This window comes from Abrus precatorius, unplaced genomic scaffold (assembly GCF_003935025.1).
Source record: "Abrus precatorius isolate BTA unplaced genomic scaffold, Abrus_2018 Scaffold7, whole genome shotgun sequence".
In the NCBI taxonomy this organism is placed as follows: Eukaryota; Viridiplantae; Streptophyta; class Magnoliopsida; order Fabales; family Fabaceae; genus Abrus; species Abrus precatorius.
This window is the reverse complement of record NW_020874417.1, coordinates 9,533,151-9,544,055: the sequence shown is the minus strand read 5'-3', so window position 1 is coordinate 9,544,055 and position 10,905 is coordinate 9,533,151. Positions and strand designations below refer to the sequence as shown.

General features: G+C 30.9%; 1 protein-coding gene across 2 annotated transcripts; it reads right to left on the bottom strand.

Annotated features, from left to right (window-relative positions):
• Positions 1 to 1,378: 1,378 nt before the first annotated feature.
• On the bottom strand, positions 1,379 to 10,654 carry LOC113872550 (probable methyltransferase PMT6). Of its 2 annotated transcripts, none has more exons than XM_027510181.1 (7): positions 10,291 to 10,654; positions 9,228 to 9,642; positions 7,153 to 7,442; positions 4,073 to 4,456; positions 2,756 to 3,002; positions 2,512 to 2,650; positions 1,379 to 1,804 (listed from the first exon to the last, which is right to left on the bottom strand). In XM_027510181.1, exons 1-7 carry the CDS (start codon positions 10,481 to 10,483, stop codon positions 1,646 to 1,648), a joined length of 1,827 nt encoding a protein of 608 aa, XP_027365982.1. In that variant the 5' UTR covers positions 10,484 to 10,654; the 3' UTR covers positions 1,379 to 1,645. The 2 variants fall into 2 exon arrangements, with proteins under 2 accessions (XP_027365982.1, XP_027365983.1); XM_027510182.1 differs by having other exon boundaries at positions 1,525 to 1,804; positions 9,228 to 9,636; positions 10,327 to 10,646.
• Between the last annotated feature and the right edge of the window lie 251 nt (positions 10,655 to 10,905).

Genomic DNA, 10,905 nt, shown 5'->3' with positions numbered 1-10,905 from the left:
TATTTTAATAATAATTTTAATTATTTATGATAAATTTAATCATTTCATTTATTTATTTTTACTCATTCAAATAAGCAAAGAATTTTTTTTGTTTTCTTTTCTCTTATCTCAATACATTTACATAATACATTTTTAGTTAAGTTCAAATTATATTATCATATTAATTTGTAAAAATTAAAATAGTTTAAAATTTATAAAAGACAAATATAATAAAAATAATAAATACTTCTAGAATTTAATAAAAACTCTTTGTTTAAATACTATTAAAAAAATTTAAAGGAATCTTATGAAAAAGATTAAAAATATACTTATTTACAAATAGATTTTGAAAGCTTCGATTTATTAACAACTTTGTCTTACTAACTAATCAACTCGTAAATAATTTTATCCTATACATGATTAATTTGCATAAACAAAAGCTTTTAAGAAATAAAATAATATTAGCTGCTACATTTAGAGACCATAATATACATCAGTTCCTTGTTCAAACGCATTGTAATGCATTATGTCATCATCTATGGATAAAGCAAATAGTCAGTACCCACTCCAAGAGTGTTAGGATGTTTATATCTACAGACACAAACAAATAGAAGAGGTCTACAATTAGTGACGTAATGTAATAGCAAGACAAAGGTAAAGAGAAAAAAAATAATAAATAAATGTTGATATTATTTAATTATCTAAAAATTAAAATTATTGGATAAAGGAATGTTGCATGACTGTGTACATATAATTTTTTGGAATATTTCATGAATTATCATGGTTATGTTTATCATACTGCATAAGCAAAGCTCTATCAGAATCCATGTCAGAATATAGTTTGTCAGCATGGGCTGGGTCATAACCAGGCCAAGTACAGTCTAAGAGGCTTTGAGCTGTCACTGTCAACTGTTATGCATTGTGAGGAATGTAGATTTCAAAGCCAATTTCCTTATCCAGTTGACTTTTTGGTTAGACATGTCATAACATAACATGTTCAATGAGATAAAGTGGATATCAATTATAGGATGACTGTGGACATTAACTAACGCTCATATTTTGTCAACTTAATCTAACTAAATTTAAACTATCCCAAACCATAACATTAAATTGTACAACACCTAAATTAAATAGAGTTCAAGAAACAATTACTCTTTATGTTAAAATGAAACGAGATAATGAAAGTGTTGGAGATTATATCAACTTAAACAAGAGATGAAAAAACCAATATGATAGCTCTATAGTGGCCCTTCAATTTTTATAGATATATACGGATACCCATATAGAAAGATTAGAAGATTGCCAATTAGCATTTCTTAACACCTTCGAAACACTTAACAATGTATGAGTCGATGCATCACAAAAGTAAATAAATAAAATTAATGAGGCCTTAAAATAACTTACGATTCATAAGTTTATTTCTAATAAGCACAGAGAACAAAATAGACATCGAACATTAAAAGAATGGACATGAGTATACAACATTCTATTCATAATTGCTAAATTGAAAGAGAAGTCATGTACAAAATGTGGGCTCTCTAGACATCTACACAAATTGATCGTGAAACAATGAACACAGCAAATACATAAGAACTTCTAACATTACAAATTACCCGTGTGGTTAGAAATAATTTCTACGTGGAAAAAGCTTTCAGGTCAAATCACCTTAGACGATTGCCCAAAACTTTTTTCTACAAATTAAAACAGTTTCCATTTTCTTGTCTTTGTTCTCTAACAAATGTGACTCCACATCCCACATGAATTTTGGGGCTACATCTTGGATTCTTGATGTAATATCTTCCTCATCCCTAATGATGATAAATCCCTGCAGATAATAAGTGAGCTGAGTTATTAACCCCCCACAGAAAAAATAAATAAAAAATGAAAGTTATGTTGCAACATAAAGAACGAAAAATTCAGGGATAGAGAAATTATGAGTACATTTGATAACTTTACATAGGTGAAAGTATAACTGAACAAATAAGCACTATGAGCCTATTTGAAAGAACTTATGAACAGTTTATAAAATTATTTGACTCAACCTATTTTTAACATGTTTTAACAAGCTTCTTTGTACAACTTGTCAAAAAAAAAAAAAAAAAAACTATTTTCAGCTTATCCTAATAAGTGTTATCTTTAAATTTATGGCATAAGTTGTCATTAAAAAAAGATTATTGAATAAGCGCTTAAATAAGTTGAATATTCAAAGCACCCTATATTGATACCAATATTATGCAACAATAAATTCTACAGTCTTGTAGCATAAATTAATAAATAAACAAATGAAATTGATCAATATTATGCAACTATTTATTCTTCAATCTTCTATAACATTAATTTGTTTAATCAAATGACAATGGGAGGAAACTTTCAGGCTTCGTATTTCTCCAAATTACATCGATGCATACAATCATGCATGCTAGAAAACAGATTTGTATAAGCTTACAAGCATTGAAGTTAGATTTGACCAAAAATCTTATTTTCATTTCAACACATTAACTTCTACTTTGATTTCATTAGCAAAGTGATTACCAGTGGCCTTATAAGACGATCCATCTCCAGTATCATGTCCTCCAATAAACAACCTTCCCCTTGTGCTTTGTAGTGAGAGAAGAGGTAGTTGGCATGCAAAAGATCATATGTCCTAGGGTAACTTGAAAATGGTTCACACCTAATGTAAAGTTATCATCCACATTAGCTACAGTCAACTAATAATAATTATAAATACGTGTTAATAAAGTGTTTACTATTTAGAATATCACTTGCATAGTCTTACCAATCATGAAATGTTCCAATCAGTCCCCGGTCATAAATTCCAGATAAAGTGTTCTTCATGCTTGCAGGAACTACATTCATTACCCAAACAGGGAATTTATTTAGTGCAACAGCAAATCCACCACAATAGGCATTCATATCCATCACATTGCGTATTTCTGTCTCCTTTACATTCATCATTCTCCAGTAATGACCAATTTGTTCTTGCCAGAAGAGTGTATCTGAAGTAAATTCATCTTGATTTATACCTGTTGTTAAAAAGGTTAAAGGGTCATTAGACAGAAAGTGATTGAGTGTACCACAGTAGGGCTTGATTTATCTTATAATTTCACTTGAACAGTTAAACAATAGTAGTCCTTTTGTTTTAGATTGTATTAATTCTTACCAACCCCACTCAAAACCAGGGCACAGACCACAGAATGTCTTTCTTTCTATATTAATATGTCATTAATATATACACGATCCTATAAGAATACTTTCATTATAGACAACAAGGAGAAGGGTACAAATATGGCACAGTTTGGATAAACTTCTAAATAACTTCTTATAGGAGAAGATAACCAATATAAAAAATTGAATAAAACTTATAAGTTAAATGCAACTTATATTCCTTAAGTTTTAAAGAAGTTAAATAAGAAAGCTTATATATAAAATAAATATACATAAGTTGATTTTAACTTATGGGAGGGTATAAATACTTATTAATTTATCTAATATGAGTCTATGTGTCTGTCACTGATAATATTATTTTTATTCAGGAAAATAACAAAACATCTCCAAGTTACCTTGATCCTACACCTCAAACCTATTTTTCTTTTGTTTATCATTTATGCAACTATGTTTTCACCTAACTTGGAAGATTCTGGACAAAACTATTCACAGCTTGAGAAAAGCTAGCATTAAAATAATATTAACTAATGATGTTCCCACAATGCAACCCAAAGATAATGTTAGTAAAGCTAATATCTTCTATGCTGCAGATTGTGCATTTGATTAAAAGCTAGGACCTGAATATTATCTACAGCTATTTGCAAGCCCTTTTGGATTGGATAATAACAAATCATATGCATCATGAAGCATAAACATTGAAATCACAGTCATGGAAATTTCTACCGGTGATGATATATGTTGCTAACTGATATTTGTAACCAAAACCATCATTTAAGGCCACTTGAATCTGTGTGCACATGCATGCGTGTGTGTGAGCAGGGATCACTACCAGAAAGGTTGGAAAAGCATAATTTAGGAATAAGTTAAGTGTAAAATATGGAAAATGAAAATTAGCTTCTCACACTTGTACAAAAGAGTATGAGCAGACCTATCATGTTAAGCTTCTCAGAAAACACTGAATGCCGCTCGAGACTAGGAGGAAACTTGTAAGAATCTGTTTTAGAATTTCTAACTTGTACACAGTTCTTAAGTGGGATCTTCCATGAAGGTTTAGTATCATCAGCAGGATTGCAGAGGTTTATAAGCTTTTTATCTGCATTGCGCAGAAGGCATGACTGGTCATTTTCTTTAATCCATATTGCTGTCTGAACTTTACGAGCAATGAGTCTCCAACACATTGCTGTAGTCAAATTCACCAACTTATCCCAAATGACAGGAAAATCTTTAACTTTTTTATAAGCAGGTGGAGCCGAATAAACAAAGTATCCATTAGGGCGAAGAAGGCGATTCACCTCCTTCAGTAAAATCCCATCTACAGCAAACAAAATAAATTGACACAAAACAAACCTGTTAGAATAACATGCAGTTCATATATCACATGTTAAATGAGTTCATGCAGCACATGTTAAATGCATTTAGTTTTCGTAGGAACTATCATTCAGGATGTATCACCCATTTACTCTGCCTAGGAAATAGTCCCCAATTTAGTTGATAGAATATGGAGTCTATATGTTTATTTGCTTTACATATCCTACGAACTGTACAATCAATCAATTTCATTACAGAAATTTCATCTTATCTCCCCCTTTCTATTTCTCTCTCTCTAAATTCAGCAAAGTCCAATCAGATATGGCTAAACTCACCAGCTTTTGTAGCTTTGACAAGTATACCATGCATCTATTGTACCAGTTATCCAGATTAAATTCATAACAGAAATAACGAATAGGACCAATTGGGCAAGGCTTGGGCACCTATTCTACCGGGTCATGCTATAAAAATAAAAAATAAAAAAATGAAAAAAAGATGATTATATGATGAAAAGAATGCATCTAATTCTAAGCTATACAAGTCAAGTTAGATTGTGAGTAATGATGTAAGCACTTACTAAATTATTTTCCCATTTCTTTTACTTTCCCTTGATTGCTTACCACTGAATTATTAAAAACAAGCTATAATGCAAGAAACAAACTTCAATCATAGGTTTGTTCTAGAAGGTTAAAATATATATTTAGTCTATGTAGCTGATACTCGTTTACAAATTTGACCCTATACTTCAACTTCTTTTTTTTACATTTTAGTCTCTACTTGTGTGTTTAGTCATATTTTATTTCCAACTGTTAACAGTATTATAACAGCAGAGATCAAAACATAATAAAACACTTGTATTGGGACTAAAACACAAGTTTTTTAAATATAGAGACTAATTTGTATACATAGTCAACCATTGGGACCAAATACATATTTTAACAATAAATAAAAATTAATTTTTGGTAGACTTGTTAAGAAAAAATAAAGTATGCGGTATCAAATAAAAAAATTGTGAATTTTGAAAATACTAAAAACTTAAATATTTTAATCAAAGATAATTATTATAGTTGAAAAATATTAGTTATACCTAAATATTTTTTTAAATTGATAGAGAAAGAACCATCAATTAATAAAATTGAGTAGATGCACTAAAAACTGCTTACGTATATTATTATGATAAAAAAGTTAAGATGTGTAATAAAGTTAATCTTCTGAAGTTTTGACCAACAATGTAGTTTCATATTCCAAAGAAATAAATACATTTTTTTCTTATAAAAAATTCTTTGATCTTTTTAGAAATTAATATATCATATAGAAAATATATTATACATAAATTAAGATAGTTATGTATGCAAAAAACTATAATGAAAATATTAAAGATGATACTTTATTCATTTCTCTTAAGATAATATAAAAGGTAAAACTATAAAATAAAAGAAAAGTCTTTTAGTTAAGAATCAAGTATGTTATGAAGATGATATTGAGTATAATATAGGTCTTCTCTCAACCAAATTTTATACTTTTAAAAAAATTATAATTAGTTAAAATGCACATTTAATCTCTAAAGTTAAAACTCATTTACAAATTAGTCCCTATATTTAAAATATTTATGTTTTAGTTATTATATATATGTTATATTATGTTTTGATTTTTTCTATCGTTAATTTTGTTATAACAGTAGAGATTAAAACATAACAAAATGCTCGTATAAGAAATAAAATGTAAGTTTTTTAGGTATATGGACTAATTCATTAATGAGTGTCGTATATTTTAACTCAACCTATTGTTCAAACTTCAAAACTCCACAACTCAACTCCTTCAACTAATTAAATTATGCATCTCAATAGGGGTGTTTCCAGCACATACACAGGGATCTAATTTTGAATTACATGGCAATATTTGTTAAGTTTAGGGAATCAAGTTGTTGAGTTTTTGAACCCCTAAAGTTTTCTGAAAATGAACATTGAATAGCTCACATTTTAGCCTGAAAAATAGAGTGTTTTAAAGTCTCATTTAGAAAATATATTTGTACAGGAAGGGACATATAACAGAAAATTGCACTTTGCACAAACCAGAGTAAAAAGATGTTAAAATGGCACACATCCTTCAACTGGTTAACATTAGTTATAATTTAGAATGGGGACTCCAAAAAAATCATTGGAAAGTCATGCCAACACCTTGTAAGGGACATATCTCAAACAAAATAACTGAAATCAATTTTAAGAGAAACAGACTTATAAAGAGATGCTATGCACTGATCAGCTTGTGAATAACCTAATCAATAACTTTTAACATGGTAAAGCAGAAACAAAATTGAACAACAATAGAGCACAGCATTAATACATAAATAGGGAGTATAGTGGCATTTTGGTTCCTAATAATGTCACAATTCAGTCCTTAAATTATTCAAACTTGTTTCAAGTTAATCTTTTTGCTGTCTTGAGTACAGATTAACATGAAGCAAGTTTGAATAATTAAAGGATGAATCCTATACATAATTCATATCAAGGACTAAATTGTAAGGGAGGCAGTGACACATTTTCAAGATATACCATTTTATTCAAATTCAAAGAGAGTAAATAGATCACATTGCCTCTTCATTTATTGTCCACTACATATAAAGTATGTTTTCAGCCAATATATACAACTATTCCAATGTGAAAATTATATGCAGTGAACATTATAAGGAAAGCCAATTACCATGTTCATGAAAGTCTATTCGGCATCGTGAACAGTGAATCATTTCAAATGATTCACTGGGATATGGTAGTTGTTTTGTTGACAAGGCAGAGATCATTGTGCTGATTCCTCGTTCTAATGCAAATTGAATCTGATTTTCATGACCATCCTTGGGGGCAAAGGACATTGTCCGAATATCCATGGGAAGAAGATAAGCTGAAAAACTGGCCACACCACAGCCAACATCGAGAACTTGAACTACCCCTGCAGAACGTAGATCACCAGTCTCATTTGTAATCATATGTCCTAACCTGTATCCATCAAACCATTAAATGGCCAGCAACTATGTCTTTCATTATTCAATTGAAGGAAGTATGCCAAGAATCAAAGCATCCATTAAAAAGAAAAGGTGAGGAAAAGAAAACAGTAAATAGCATCATTAGAAAACTGATGAAGTGATGAACTACTCACACTACACAAACACCATGCTCATGTTATTTTGGAGAATCAAGCAACATAATTAAACTATAGGTATAAATGATTAATAAACAATGATATCAACATAATAAATCATAAATATAATTTTACATCCAAAACCCTTCCAACCAGATGGGCTTGTCTAAATGGATCAAACAACACCATTGTGTTTTGTCAAAAACCAATTTTTCATAGAGGCCATTGAAATCTATAACCCTTAATGTGCATCTGGTTTCAGCCTGTTTCATTAACACTAAACAATCACAGATTTCAACAAAGCTATGGCTTGGATATATGCTGCAATTTACATATAATAGACTACTTTGTGGCTGTAAATCCATAAGCCCAAAGTAAAGTCTTGAAAGCATAGACAGTTAGTCATTCCATTGGCCCCATTACTTTTCCTTGATTAAGTTGATTCCTATGACAATTTTCTCAAAATGATCACATCCTTGGGGTGGCGTTAAGTCTAAGAATTTCAGTTGAATTCTTCAAAAATCTCATATTCCTTTCACATGAAATCCTACAAGAAATTTATGTACCAGACAGAATTCAAAATGATAAAAACAGAAGTTCATGTTTATCCATGATTGATCTCCCTCTTGACTTTCAAGAGTTAATGCCAATTTGAATTAAGAGAAAACGATAGGGAGGAATAAAAAATTTCAAAACTTAAAGGATTTTTAATTGTTTGGTTGAAGAGAAAGTTATGGAAGAAAGTAATTTCTAAAAATTTAAAATTTCTCTTCAGTTTAGATTTCAAAATTTTCTATCCTCTTTCATATCCTTTCCTCTCATCTAAGGTCTTATACATTGCAGTTGCATCATGGTTGCAGCTGCAGAGTGGCCATCGATCGCAAGCTAATGTGGACCCAAGATATTGAAATGAACATAAGCCATATATGATTACATCTTTGAAGATTACAACCATAAACCAGGCAGTCACATCTTTTTCTGTTTAGCAGCAGTAAATTTGTCACATTTTCTTAGTATATCTATTACTAATTCAATAAGATCAGTGAGAACTATTTATTTAGTTTCCCAAAGAACTGAACCACAAGTTCTGATTGAAAAAAAGAAAAACCTATATTCAAGAAACTTATGCTCAAATTATTTGCAGAAGAAGCAACCTCTAGATAAGGAATTCTCTGTAGATCACAGCATTAGGTCGTTCAGTGTATTAAAATGAGTTATGAGTTAACATTTAGCATTTTCTATTATAGACTGATAGATCATATGTTCACTTGTTCTCTCCACATACTCAATCCTAGATGCTCAAATTCTTGGTAGAAAAATCTACTCAAAGGAAAGAAGAATTTCCCAGTGGATAATCACCAGAATTAACGGTACTAAAATGAGATTAAATTTGATATATAGCAAATTACCATAGATCATATCTTCACACAAAGCCATCCTCAGCCCAATTTTTAAAGTTGTTCCACACATGGATATTTCTTATCAGAAAAATTAAATGAATAATAGTTGCCAATGTAACTAGAAAAGCTAATAAAATCATAAAAAAAGAAACAAAGAAAAAAAAAAAAAAACCAATTCTAAAATCAGCATGTTCCACAAAGAAAAAGAAATATAGTGAACTTAAATAAGTCAATTGTATATACCTCTCTATGTATTCAGTAGCCCCATGCTTGAAATGGGTACCACCTCCCGGAAACCACCAGAGCTGATCCTTCTCATGGACCCAATTTTGGCCTCCCTTGACTTCTGCAAGATGTGTATGATTCACATTACTTCGCCAAATATAATCTCTGCTAAGAGGCCACTTGATAGGTATTTTATAATCCTTCGGCGGAGGAACCAAGCAAAACAAGCGCTTTTCAAGTGGAGGACAGTGTCTCTCCAGTTCTTCTTTCCTAGAAAAATCAAGGTTTGGAGCCAATGTTGCCACATAAGATACATCGTGACACGGAATATACTCATTGAACATCAAAGGACACACATCCACCCCAGTTTCTGGAATTACAAGGGGAGTTTTCCGGTATGTCAAAACAACTTTGTTAGAAAAATTGGTAGTACCTGTGAGAGTGAAAAATACATTGTATATCAGCCACAAAGTAGCAATCTGAAACTGCAAGTTTTAATAAGCCACCGACACTTCACATATCCCACAAAGAAATGTAATTTAACTACTGTTTGCAACTCAACCAAACTGGTGTACATCCATGGCATATAATGCAGTTGCCATTACATAGAAAATACAAATTAATTGAATTGGACAGCTATAAAATCATTCTAGGAAGAGCTAACATGCTACTCTTCAATACTCAATTACTTGAATCTTAAAGTTTAAAAATACTGAATGACGCAGATAGCTTCTAGCTCCTACCTCAGTTAGGCCTCAACATTAATTAAATAAGCAACCTAATGCAGGGATTAATTGCATATCTCCAATAAACTTAATGCTGGTCAATATTAAAGTGATTTTCCATATAAAATTATAATTTTGATTGCAGATCAGTGAAAAAAGTACCAAGGTACAGTAAATAGGTTATTTTCTATTTTAGAAATATAAGCAATCTAGAGAAACTGAAGTTCGAAACTAATAGAAGTTGATGTGAAACCCAGAAAGCAAAAAGCAAAAATTTTGCAAGAAGGGGAAAAAGGGTAACAAGGGAAGAAGAGAAAAAAGGAACTTTGAAGTTGAGGAGAGGCGAAGGGGGTTACCATTGGAAGAGACATTGTTAAGAGGAGAAGAAGAAGAAGAAGAAGAATGAGAGGTGAGGTTTGAAATGTAAAGGGGAGCATTGTTGCCAAAAAGGGTGCCAACATAAAAAGAAACAATCATCGAAAGCAAAGCAGCCATTATAATCTTCCCAGATTTGGAATCAAAGGCAGAACCCATGGCAAAACCTCCCATTGTTGTTGTTTCCTTTTTCACTGTCTAAGTTGGATTGATTTCCTTCGTAATTTCGGAGAGAAAGAAAACAAAGAGAACGGTGAATCAGTGCAAGAGAGAGAGAGAGATAGAGAGGAGCTTGGAGTTGCGCTAACAAGCCTTTCTTTCCCGTCCAAGTTTCAGATCGGTGATATTTTTTTTTATTTTGGCTTTGTATATATATAGAGATTTTTATTTTTATTTACTTTTGGCTTTTTCTTTATCTTTTTCTTTGTTCTGATTCTTGAGATTGCTGAGGGTTCTTCTAATCTTCTTCTCAAAGTTAGTAATATTTATAGTGAATAGTGAAATTTAGAGCTAAGTGGCAACAGATGGCGCGAGAAAAGCACGTGGCTTGCAATCTTTAACTCATTTGTTAGCTATTTATTTGCATCTCGCTTTAT